The sequence below is a fragment of the Lithobates pipiens genome, unplaced genomic scaffold (genome assembly GCF_037356315.1).
Source record: "Lithobates pipiens isolate NorthernLeopardFrog02 unplaced genomic scaffold, aLitPip1_a1.2 Scaffold_200, whole genome shotgun sequence".
NCBI lineage: Eukaryota > Metazoa > Chordata > Amphibia > Anura > Ranidae > Lithobates > Lithobates pipiens.
Genome location: NW_027507771.1, coordinates 119,608 through 133,203, shown reverse-complemented (window position 1 = coordinate 133,203; position 13,596 = coordinate 119,608). Strand labels below are relative to the sequence as shown.

The 13,596-nt window shown below is 48.3% G+C and overlaps 1 protein-coding gene across 1 annotated transcript in view; it reads right to left on the bottom strand.

The window, feature by feature from the left end:
• Positions 1 to 13,596, bottom strand: part of LOC144000272 (atrial natriuretic peptide receptor 1-like) — a 157,559-nt gene that overhangs the window by 71,298 nt on the left and 72,665 nt on the right. Inside the window, exons 2-4 of the mRNA XM_077494003.1 lie at positions 9,599 to 9,798; positions 2,512 to 2,622; positions 312 to 447 (exon numbers count right to left, since the gene is read on the bottom strand). Coding sequence (XP_077350129.1) covers positions 312 to 447; positions 2,512 to 2,622; positions 9,599 to 9,798 — 447 coding nt within the window. The remainder of the gene's footprint in view (positions 1 to 311; positions 448 to 2,511; positions 2,623 to 9,598; positions 9,799 to 13,596) is intronic.

Genomic DNA, 13,596 nt, shown 5'->3' with positions numbered 1-13,596 from the left:
TTGGGGTGTAATAGAAGGACAGAGGGGAGGATTGGGGTGTAATAGAAGAACAGAGGGAGGATTGGGGTATAACAGAAGAACAGAGGGGGGGATTGGGGTATAATAGAAGGACAGAGGGGGGATTGGGGTATAATAGAAGGACAGAGGGGGGATTGGGGTACAATAGAGGAACAGAGGGGGGGATTGGGGTATAATAGAAGGACAGAGGGGGGATTGGGGTATAATAGAAGGACAGAGGGGGGATTGGGGTACAATAGAGGAACAGAGGGGGGGATTGGGGTACAGTGAAGTGGCAGATATTTTCATTTTACCATAGTACGTTCGGTTCCACATGTGGCTGATGATGGCGGTTGCGTTCCGTATGCTCTCCCCCTTCTCTCGGGTTTCGTTGACCACATGGGCATACAGCATGACCGAGTCATAGAAATCAGCGGCCACCGTGTTCATCTGTAAGGAAGATGGAAGAGGTCATGAGGCACAAGTCTTGGCGGGGAAGCACACACACACACACTTCCTGTGGCATTGTCCTCGCTCGCTCGCAGTCCCGGATAATGACACCTCTGGGTCCCGCCAGCACCTGGCGCACGCACACTCTCACTGAAGTGCGGCACTCCGGACTGACGCTGGATCCTGTCCGAGATCTGATCTCTTGGTTTTTTTCCTGTGGCCTGATAATGAGGCTTTTCCTCCTGACGTACATACACCGTGGCCCTGGCGGTCCATGAAACGCACTTACCAAACTTGGCCAGAGTAGGCCGGAGAGGAAGCAGGTGCAATGAGGCACCAATTCTGAAACTGATAGTAGGAATGACTAATAATGATACTGCCCCAATTACCGCCCCCCCCCCCCCCTCCACCACCAGCATAACCTGTATAAACAGATCTGTGTAAATACCTTCCGGTCAATGTGATCCAGCCGCTCCGGCTCCCCAGAGCCTTAACGTCACCCACCAGCTCCCATTGCTCCTCTGTTGTCGGCGCTCCCTCCTCTCCCCAGCAGCAGCTGCCCTCTGACACAGGGAAGCTGGAGCTGCGGGATCACGTGACCGGACCAGAGAGGAATAAAAAAAATGGGTCTTTTGTTTCCTCCAGGCTTGAAGGACAGGAAGGAAAGCAGAATTTTTAAAGCGGAACTAAGCCCCCCTTATCTTTTACAGCCAAGGAAGCGGCCATCTTGGCCTTTGGTTTGATGTGCAATTGCCGTGATGATGAGTTGTGACACCAGACATTTGCTGGCTTGACAGTTTTTCGGTTGAGAGCGCAAGCAACTGTGACAGTTATCAGTCACCAGATGCCTGGAATGTAAATGTTTTGGCAAACAGTTATAAGAGATGTATGGCCAGAGAGTTATCTCCTAAGAGCTTACAATCTAATAGGGTGGGGCAAGTGGTTTGGGGCAGTGGCGGCCAATGGTAATTTTGGGAGGGGGGGGGCGGAAAATAATGTTACACCCCCTCATCAGTCGGTAGGTGGGCGGGTCTGGTGCACTTACCCCATCTATGGAACTCTTCACTGGTGGCTTCCCTTACTCGTCGGCGGCGACAGCCTTCCCTTCCCCTGCTCTCCGCGGGCATCGGCGGCTTCCGTTTCCTCCCTCCTCCTCGGCGGCCAATCGGGAAACTTCTCTTTTCGGGCCAATCGGAAAATGGGTCTCAGACCTGCTTCTGATTGGCCGGAATGAAGATCAGTGTTACAACAGCGAATATTCATTCGCTGTTGCAACACCTTGGTGGATTCGTGGCGCAGTTCTCTGCGCTCCAAGCCCACCCTATTTTGAAGCCTATTAGAGCTGCTGTAACCACCCCCCCCCCCCCACCGCTGTAAATTCAGGCGCCCCAAAAGGGGCCAGACGCCTGAATAGGGGGTGGCCGCGGCGGCCGTGTATACTTTCATGCTATGCTGTGCATGAATCTATCCAATATTCATATAGGCGGTGGCGTAGATAGAGGGGGCGGCGACCGGGCGCCTCTAATGGATGGGCCACCACTGGTTTGGGGGGATGACCTGATGGAAGAATTAAAAGTTCAGCTGCGGGTTCAAATCTCGGCCCGTTCAGCAAGGAAACCAGCCGAGATTCGAAAAACGTGTATGGGAAGGCTGATTGGACCCAACTTGGTCCAATTGATCAACTTGGGTACAACCAGCCTGTTGGATTTCTATAGCCGCTATCAATAATCATCGTGTGTTCTCCAAGCCGAGGACCGCTCCTCCCACCGCGGGAAGAACACAGGCTCCACGAGAGGGATTCCCCCAATCAGCGCCGACTGTGTTGATTGGAGGGGGGGGGGGGGGACCGAGCGAATTTCTTTCCTACGACTCGCAGGAAAGAAAATGGCACCATCTTTGGCCAGCTTTGGGTGGAGGCTGGATAGGCTTACCCGAAGAGATGAGTTTTTCAAGGAGCGCCTAAAGGTAGATAGAGGAGGAGATAGCCGGAGAGACTGGATTATCGATATGGATACGGGGACACGGCCCCCCACCCCCCCCCCCCCACCCCCATCCTGCACTCACCAGCGTGCTCTCCAGGGTGTGGTTGAATCTGGGGGTGTAGCTCTTCAGATCTTGCAGAAATTCGAAGTATTCTGGGTTCTCCGGCTCCTTGTAGGTGATAATCATCACTGACTGACCAGGAGAGACAACACGTAAGAGGGAAATCCGAACAATCACATTCATCATAAGACAACTGTAGGCCTCTGTCTAAGGGAGACAAGATTCAAGGGGCAATGGAGGCCAAAACACAACCCAGCCCACTAGATCCCCATCCTGATATTTTATCTTTGGATGGACTGACCCTTTAAAGCACGCTAACTGTGCCGCACATCGGTAGTGATGTTCTGTCAGGGAAAACCACCAGAGTAAAGGTTGCAGGTGGGGTGCGGGGTGGTGCAGCGGCAATAATTCACACAGACAGGTACAATGCAGAACTTGTAATTAAGTAATGCAGCAACAGTTCCCAACAACCCCAGTGGGAACTTGGAAGGCTACCCAGCCGGGTGCATTCGCAGTTTCCAGCAACATGAAAGGAGCAGATTTCAGGCGGACTGACGGTGTCCGTTGAGAGGGGCAGAATGCAGCCTGGACGTTTCATGCCCAATCAGCAAGAGTTGTGACCCCCTATGCTTTCCTTCCTCGTCAGGAATCCTATCCCTACCACTAGCGCTGTCCCTCCCAGATGGGGGTACCTTTCCTTACTACCCTGTCCACTCCCATAAAGTGCACTAAACTAGGCTCTGGCCAACCCAAGATGGCTGCCGGAGTCACATGGAGCGACAGAATCAAGCCTGGATCGCTTCCCCAGTGACCCAAGAAACCATAGAGGAACCTTTTCCTTAATGACTTCCTCTCCAGCTGCAGAACTGCTACGGTTGAGCACCACCTGCAGGGAATAAAATAAATTGCACCTGCCCACAAGTTAGCCAAAGAAAGGCAGGTGGGGCATAAAAGAGAGCCAAAGGTGAGATTGGGGTATAATAGAAGAAAGTGAGGGGGTTGGGGTACAACAGAGGAGGAACTGAGGTACAACGGGGGGATTGGGGTACAATGAGAGGATAGAACAATAGTGGGGTACAAGAGAGGGACAGAGGGGGGGGATTGGGGTATAATAGAAGGACAGAGGGGGGATGGGGTATAATGGAAGAACAGAGGGGGGATTGGGGTATAATAGAAGGACAGAGGGGGGATTGGGGTATAATAGAAGGACAGAGGGGGGATTGGGGTACAATAGAAGGACAGAGGGGAGGATTGGGGTATAATGGAAGGACAGAGGGGGGATTGGGGTATAATGGAAGGACAGAGGGGGGATTGGGGTATAATAGAAGGACAGAGGGGAGGATTGGGGTATAATGGAAGGACAGAGGGGGGATTGGCGTATAATAGAAGGACAGAGGGGAGGATTGGGGTATAATAGAAGGACAGAGGGGAGGATTGAGGTATAATAGAAGGACAGAGGGGGGATTGGGGTATAATAGAAGGACAGAGGGAGGATTGGGGTATAATAGAAGGACAGAGGGGAGGATTGGGGTATAATAGAAGGACAGAGGGGGGAATGGGGTATAATAGAAGGACAGAAGGGAGGATTGGGGTATCATAGAAGGACAGAGGGGGGATTGGGGTATAACAGAAGGACAGAGGGGAGGATTGGGGTATCATAGAAGGACAGAGGGGGGATTGGGGTATAATAGAAGGACAGAGGGGGGATTGGGGTATAATAGAAGGACAAAGGGAGGATTGGGGTATAATAGAAGGACAGAGGGGAGGATTGGGGTATAATAGAAGGACAGAGGGGGGATTGGGGTATAATAGAATTACAGAGGGGTGATTGGGGTATAATAGAAGGACAGAGGGGGGATTGGGATATAATAGAAGGACAGAGGGGGGATTGGGGTATAATAGAAGGACAGAGGGGGGATTGGAGTATAATAGAAGGACAGAGGGGAGGATTGGGGTATAATAGAAGGACAGAGAGGAGGATTGGGGTATAATAGAAGGACAGAGGGGAGGATTGGGGTATAATAGAAGGACAGAGGGGGGATTGGGGTATAATAGAAGGACAGAGGGAGGATTGGGGTATAATAGAAGGACAGAGGGCGGATTGGGGTATAATAGAAGGACAGAGGGGAGGATTGGGGTATAATAGAAGGACAGAGGGGGGGATTGGGGTATAATAGAAGGACAGAGGGGGGATTGGGGTATAATAGAAGGACAGAGGGGGGATTGGGATATAATAGAAGGACAGAGGGGTGATTGGGGTATAATAGAAGGACAGAGGGGAGGATTGGGGTATAATAGAAGGACAGAGGGGGGATTGGGGTATAATAGAAGGACAGAGGGGAGGATTGGGGTATAATAGAAGGACAAAGGGAGGATTGGGGTATAATGAAAGGACAGAGGGGGGATTGGGGTATAATAGAAGGACAGAGGGGGGATTGGGGTATAATAGAAGGACAGAGGGGGGATTGGGGTATAATAGAAGGACAGAGGGGGGATTGGGGTATAATGGAAGGACAGAGGGGGGATTGGGGTATAATAGAAGGACAGAGGGAGGATTGGGGTATAATAGAAGGACAGAGGGGGGGATTGGGGTATAATAGAAGGACAGAGGGGGGATTGGGGTATAATAGAAGGACAGAGGGGGGATTGGGGTATAATAGAAGGACAGAGGGGGGATTGGGATATAATAGAAGGACAGAGGGGTGATTGGGGTATAATAGAAGGACAGAGGGGAGGATTGGGGTATAATAGAAGGACAGAGGGGGGATTGGGGTATAATAGAAGGACAGAGGGGAGGATTGGGGTATAATAGAAGGACAGAGGGGGGATTGGGGTATAATAGAAGGACAGAGGGAGGATTGGGGTATAATAGAAGGACAGAGGGCGGATTGGGGTATAATAGAAGGACAGAGGGGAGGATTGGGGTATAATAGAAGGACAGAGGGGGGGATTGGGGTATAATAGAAGGACAGAGGGGGGATTGGGGTATAATAGAAGGACAGAGGGGGGATTGGGATATAATAGAAGGACAGAGGGGTGATTGGGGTATAATAGAAGGACAGAGGGGAGGATTGGGGTATAATAGAAGGACAGAGGGGGGATTGGGGTATAATAGAAGGACAGAGGGGAGGATTGGGGTATAATAGAAGGACAAAGGGAGGATTGGGGTATAATGAAAGGACAGAGGGGGGATTGGGGTATAATAGAAGGACAGAGGGGGGATTGGGGTATAATAGAAGGACAGAGGGGGGATTGGGGTATAATAGAAGGACAGAGGGGGGATTGGGGTATAATGGAAGGACAGAGGGGGGATTGGGGTATAATAGAAGGACAGAGGGAGGATTGGGGTATAATAGAAGGACAGAGGGGGGATTGGGGTATAATAGAAGGACAGAGGGGGGATTGGGGTATAATAGAAGGACAGAGGGGGGATTGGGGTATAATAGAAGGACAGAGGGGGGATTGGGGTATAATAGAAGGATAGAGGGAGGTTGGGGTATAATAGAAGGACAGAGGGGGGATTGGGGGTATAACAGAAGGACAGAGGGGAGGATTGGGGTATAATAGAAGGACAGAGGGGGGATTAGGGGTATAATAGAAGGACAGAGGGAGGATTGGGGTATAATAGAAGGACAGAGGGAGGATTGGGGTATAATAGAAGGACAGAGGGAGGATTGGGGTATAATAGAAGGACAGAGGGCGGATTGGGGTATAATAGAAGGACAGAGGGGAGGATTGGGGTATAATAGAAGGACAGAGGGGGGGATTGGGGTATAATAGAAGGACAGAGGGGGGATTGGGGTATAATAGAAGGACAGAGGGGGGATTGGGATATAATAGAAGGACAGAGGGGTGATTGGGGTATAATAGAAGGACAGAGGGGAGGATTGGGGTATAATAGAAGGACAGAGGGGGGATTGGGGTATAATAGAAGGACAGAGGGGAGGATTGGGGTATAATAGAAGGACAAAGGGAGGATTGGGGTATAATGAAAGGACAGAGGGGGGATTGGGGTATAATAGAAGGACAGAGGGGGGATTGGGGTATAATAGAAGGACAGAGGGGGGATTGGGGTATAATAGAAGGACAGAGGGGGGATTGGGGTATAATGGAAGGACAGAGGGGGGATTGGGGTATAATAGAAGGACAGAGGGAGGATTGGGGTATAATAGAAGGACAGAGGGGGGGATTGGGGTATAATAGAAGGACAGAGGGGGGATTGGGGTATAATAGAAGGACAGAGGGGGGATTGGGGTATAATAGAAGGACAGAGGGGGGATTGGGATATAATAGAAGGACAGAGGGGTGATTGGGGTATAATAGAAGGACAGAGGGGAGGATTGGGGTATAATAGAAGGACAGAGGGGGGATTGGGGTATAATAGAAGGACAGAGGGGAGGATTGGGGTATAATAGAAGGACAGAGGGGGGATTGGGGTATAATAGAAGGACAGAGGGAGGATTGGGGTATAATAGAAGGACAGAGGGCGGATTGGGGTATAATAGAAGGACAGAGGGGAGGATTGGGGTATAATAGAAGGACAGAGGGGGGGATTGGGGTATAATAGAAGGACAGAGGGGGGATTGGGGTATAATAGAAGGACAGAGGGGGGATTGGGATATAATAGAAGGACAGAGGGGTGATTGGGGTATAATAGAAGGACAGAGGGGAGGATTGGGGTATAATAGAAGGACAGAGGGGGGATTGGGGTATAATAGAAGGACAGAGGGGAGGATTGGGGTATAATAGAAGGACAAAGGGAGGATTGGGGTATAATGAAAGGACAGAGGGGGGATTGGGGTATAATAGAAGGACAGAGGGGGGATTGGGGTATAATAGAAGGACAGAGGGGGGATTGGGATATAATGGAAGGACAGAGGGGGGATTGGGGTATAATAGAAGGACAGAGGGAGGATTGGGGTATAATAGAAGGACAGAGGGGGGGATTGGGGTATAATAGAAGGACAGAGGGGGGATTGGGGTATAATAGAAGGACAGAGGGGGGATTGGGGTATAATAGAAGGACAGAGGGGGGATTGGGGTATAATAGAAGGATAGAGGGAGGTTGGGGTATAATAGAAGGACAGAGGGGGGATTGGGGGTATAACAGAAGGACAGAGGGGAGGATTGGGGTATAATATAAGGACAGAGGGGGAGGATTGGGGTATAATAGAAGGACAGAGGGGGGATTAGGGGTATAATAGAAGGACAGAGGGAGGATTGGGGTATAATAGAAGGACAGAGGGAGGATTGGGGTATAATAGAAGGACAGAGGGGGGATTGGGGTATAATAGAAGGACAGAGGGGAGGATTGGGGTATAATAGAAGGACAGAGGGGGGATTGGGGTATAATAGAAGGACAGAGGGGGGATTGGTATATAATAGAAGGACAGAGGGGGGATTGGGGTATAATAGAAGGACAGAGGGGGGATTAGGGGTATAATAGAAGGACAGAGGGAGGATTGGGGTATAATAGAAGGACAGAGGGAGGATTGGGGTATAATAGAAGGACAGAGGGGAGGATTGGGGTATAATAGAAGGACAGAGGGGGGATTGGGGTATAATAGAAGGACAGAGGGGAGGATTGGGGTATAATAGAAGGACAGAGGGAGGATTGGGGTATAATAGAAGGACAGAGGGAGGATTGGGGTATAATAGAAGGACAGAGGGGGGATTAGGGGTATAATAGAAGGACAGAGGGAGGATTGGGGTATAATAGAAGGACAGAGGGAGGATTGGGGTATAATAGAAGGACAGAGGGGGGATTGGGGTATAATAGAAGGACCGAGGGAAGGATTAGGGTATAATAGAAGGACAGAGGGGGGATTGGGGTATAATAGAAGGACAGAGGGGGGATTGGTATATAATAGAAGGACAGAGGGGGGATTGGGGTATAATAGAAGGACAGAGGGGGGATTAGGGGTATAATAGAAGGACAGAGGGAGGATTGGGGTATAATAGAAAGGACAGAGGGAGGATTGGGGTATAATAGAAGGACAGAGGGGAGGATTGGGGTATAATAGAAGGACAGAGGGGGGATTGGGGTATAATAGAAGGACAGAGGGGAGGATTGGGGTATAATAGAAGGACAGAGGGGAGGATTGGGGTATAATATGGGAATGGGGGGGGGGGGTTGGGGTACAATAGATAGATGAAGGGTAAAGAAAGATCTGGAATCTTAGAACTCCTCCTTTTCTTGCAGTCAGCTGACCTGATTTAATGCAGACAGCGGAGTATATAGACAGAACTATATACAGCGTCGGTGAGTGACGGCTCGCACCTGGGGGTCGGAATCCGCAGGGGGGGGGGGCATCAACCTAAGTGCTGCTTCCATAGAAGTCACGGGTGACAGGGTGTTCCAGTTCAGTGTGTATGTGAGGGGGGGGGGGGGGATGGGAACTCCATGTTCAGAACTGTCAGTCGCAGAGTCACCTTCTGTCATTGCGTCTCTCCTCGTCTCACGCGCGTCGGTGACGACTACGACAAATCCTCCGCCACAAAACGTACGAGAACAGACGCGAGCTTAAAGTAAAACTCCGGCGTGTCTTCGGCCGGTCACATTCGGGGGGGTTATTATTGTACCAGCAGTCTAAAGCTGTTTTTTTTGACGGAACTCATTTTTCTAGGCTTGCTGTTCCATATTTTCATGATTTAGCGAACATGGATATATACTGTACATACATAGAGCCTCCCCCATGCTCCTCATCTCTCTCTGCGCTCCCCACAGTGATAAATGTAGTTTCCGAATTCTTTCATTTCTCGCCACCTTCTCCTCATCCATTATTTCCCGTTTTTTTTTTTTCACTCCGTCTTGTCTCTCGGAGACCTTGGCTGCCTTCAAGGAAGCGTTTCGTCTCATCCCTTCCTCCGACAATACCCTGCATCCCTTCCCCTGTCAAGACGCATGACTCGCAAAGTGTGGAAATATGGAGGGCCCGGGGCCCTAGACACATAAACATTCAGCAGAACACTTATTCCAGTCTGGAAAGCTCAGAGCTACTCGGGGGGGGGGGGCCCGTAGGATGATTAACCCCAAATCTCTCCCTGCAAAGTCCTCCGTCCAATAAGATGCAAAGTTGGCCCGAGAGGAACGATTAGATTGGTTTACCTTAAACGCCTCCCTGGCGTTGGCGTCGTCGGCGTCGCCTCTGTACCAGGGCCGCTGGTAGTCGGGGAAGGTGGAGCCTTGGAGGCTGGCGCCGTAGTTGTCGATGTAGAAGAAGACGTAGTCACCGGAGCACAGGCCTTGGCGCCAAGCTTGCAACATGAGTTGGCGGAAGTCGTCCGGAGGGCAGCAGACGTAGATAACTGGAAGAGGAGCAAAAACATGGAGAATTAAAAAAACAAAACAGAACTTTGGATACAATGGAAATAGTCAGGTTAGGTGTATGCAATGTGCTCACTCCACCATCTTGGTACCCTACCCTCGCCATCCTTCTACTGTTGGTCCCGAAAAGCCCACACTCTTAACCTCCAGATAACCCCAAACCTCAGGCACATTGTGCACTGCTACAACAATCAATACTATCAATATTATCTCAGTGATCAATACCACTACAGATGTACGAGTATTGCCGGTATTGATAAGGTGGTAACATCACGTGATACTGGGATCTATATGGAGAGCACCAAAATGGTTGCACCAAAATTCAGTGCGTTATTGTGCCTAAGATGAATCTGAAGAAAACCAACAATCTCATCATCAAAAAACTGGTCATGAACAAATGAATGTAAGTAGCCTAAGAACTGCTTTTCCTCTTCCTGCATGCACGAGTGAACCGACCCCCAGGACCAGCCAACAACTGATTATATGGCAGCCTGGATCATTGACCTGGTTGATCATGAATTGGGTTGACCATGGACTTGGTTGATGAATCTGGTTGCATGTGGATCTGATTGACCACAAATCTGGTTGATCATGGATTTGGTTCACCACGGATCGTTAACCATGGATCTGGTTAATCATGAATTTGGTTGACCATGGATCTGGTTAATCATGAATTTGGTTGACCATGGATCTGGTTGACCATGGATCTGGTTGATCATGAATTTGGTTGACCATGGATCTGGTTGATCATGAATTTGGTTGACCATGGATCTGGTTGATCATGAATCTGTTTGACCATGGATCTGATTGACCACAGATCTGGTTATTCATGAATTTGATTGACCAAGGATTTGATTAAAGCTGGCTACACATAATACAAGTTTTTTTGGTTCACCATGGATCGTTAACCATGGATCTGGTTAATCATGAATTTGGTTGACCATGGATCTGGTTAATCATGAATTTGGTTGACCATGGATCTGGTTGATCATGAATTTGGATGACCATGGATCTGGTTGATCATGAATTTGGTTGACCATGGATCTGGTTGATCATGAATCTGTTTGACCATGGATCTGATTGACCACAGATCTGGTTATTCATGAATTTGGTTGACCAAGGATCTGATTAAAGCTGGCTACACATAATACAAGTTTTTTGGTTCACCACGGATCGTTAACCATGGATCTGGTTAATCATGAACTTGGTTGACCATGGATCTGGTTGATCATGAATTTGGTTGACCGTGGATCTGGTTGATCATGAATTTGGTTGACCATGGATCTGGTTGATCATGAATCCGTTTGACCATGGATCTGATTGACCACAGATCTGGTTATTCATGAATTTGGTTGACCAAGGATCTAATTAAAGCTGACTACACATAATACAATTTTTTTTTGTTCAATTTCTTTTAGATTTACCTTCAACTATGTAGTGCAAGGGCCTGCCTGATTGTATAGAATTTGAAAGTTTTTAGATTTTAGGTTGGTAAATTCAAAAGAAAATCGTCCAAAAAAAATGTATAATGTATAGCCAGCTTAACCATGGATCTAATTGATCGTGGATATGGTTAATCATGAAGGTTGACCACAGGTCAGGTTGTTCATGGTTCTGATTGATCATGGATTTGGTTAACAATGGGAACTGGTTAAACATGGATCTGATTGACCATGGATCTAGTTAATCGTGAATTTGGCTGTTAATAGACCTAGTTGACCATTGATCTTGTTGATCGTGGATCTGGTTGACCATGGATAATTCTGTAATAAGCCTCCTACAGAGTGAAGAGGAACATTAGGGGAATGAACCGGGAAAGGAATTCAGCATTTTTCTGTATGGAAGCAGCTGGTTGTTAAGGGATGCGGCCAATTATGCTGAGGGACCCTGACCTTTTGAGCCCAGAGCAGTTGAACCATCTGCACCCCCTCTAGCTGCTGTCTAGACTTCAGCCCTATGGATATAAGATCAGCCCTGGCAGAGATCTAATTTCCTGAAGGCTCGGATGAGAGTCTAGATTGATGGTGTGCATGCTATGTTAGCAACTGAAGAAAAATACCACAAATTGTAAGCTCACTTCAGAGGATTGTGGATACAGTGATGGCTACAATTATGGAGGAGAAAGACAACAGGCAACTGCAAGAGGAGCAAAAACCTGGAGATACGGCTGAAGAACTTTGTCTTACAAGATGATAATTCCTTCAATGAATGAATACCGTAATTTGTCTGCCAGGTTTAAAAGAAACCAGCGATGATGGGCACTCGGTGATCATGAGAGCCATCAACCCGGCCAGGTGCGGGAGGTGAATCTGTTATTGACTGCCAGCCATAGAGACTTGGAGGCAATTTAATGGCTTCAAGTTGTTGCGGCTTCAGCCGTACAGCTGGGTGTCATTAATTCTCTTTGTCGGAGAGTTTCATTTATTAGTTTGTCATGTATGCAATTTTCAAACTTGTCTTTCCCCAACAACGTGGGGGACCCGTCAGGCTCTCTGCCTTCAAGAGCCTAAGCACTTTTATTTTTTTATGCTGACAACAAACGACATTCCGCTCACTTGAAATTAACCCATTCTTGTTGGACACTACAAGAGAGCCATGACCTTGCCTTTATCTGTGCCATCAATTCAGCCCTCACCCATAACCCAAGTACCAACCAGGGCCTTGCCAGCAAACAGGCTTCAGAAATGAGAAATGGATTTCCACTGACCACCTGAGGAACATCAGACATTCAATGTGTGTTTTAAAATTGGCATTTATATAATATAAAGAATATAAGACAGCAGTGTAACAATGACAAAGGATTAATGGGAATTAGGACAACTAATTCATATGACAAGAATGTCTTCCCATAAACAAAACATTGTGCCTAATTCCATGACTCAAACATACTTCCTTAAATTGTACTAAACTGAAAATAATCCTGCCAGCTGGAGACCTCACACAGTCCTTCCAAAAGAGGCCCCGTGAAATCCTGTTATCCAAAACAACACATACCTGCCGCAAGGACTGAGCATCATTTAAGCAACCAAAAACCAACACAAACCCGATGCCCAAAGTCCAACATAACCCAACCAATCAAAAAATCCACACGGGTCTGCCACCCAAAACTCAAAACATTCCAAACAATTAAACCCCAAAACAGATTTTTCGCACAAAAAACTTAACACATTCTTGCCTCCAAAAACTCAACACATACCTGCCACCAAAAACTCAACACAGACCTGTCACCTACAACCCAACCCAATCGTACCAACTAAAACCCAACACAGACCTGTCACCTACAACCCAACCCAATCCTACCAACTAAAACCCAACACAGACCTGTCACCAAAAACCAACACAAACCCGATGCCCAGAGTCCAACATAACCCAACCAATCAAAAAACAAACAAAAAACACACGGGCCTGCCACCCAAAACTCAAAACATTCCAAACAATTAAACCCCAACACAGATTTTCCACACAAAACTTAACACATTCTTGCCACTCAGAACTAAACACATACCTGCCACCAAAAACTCAACACAGACCTGTCACCCACAACCCAACCCGATCCTACCAACTAAAACCCAACACAGACCTGCCACCAAAAACTCAACACAGACCTGTCACCCACAACCCAACCCAATCCTACCAACTAAAACCCAACACAGACCTGTCACCAAAAAACCAACACAGACCTGCCACCAAAACTCAACACAGACCTGCCCCCCAAAACTCAACACAGACCTGCCACCTAAAACTCAACACCGGCCTGCCACTCTAAACACACTCCTGCC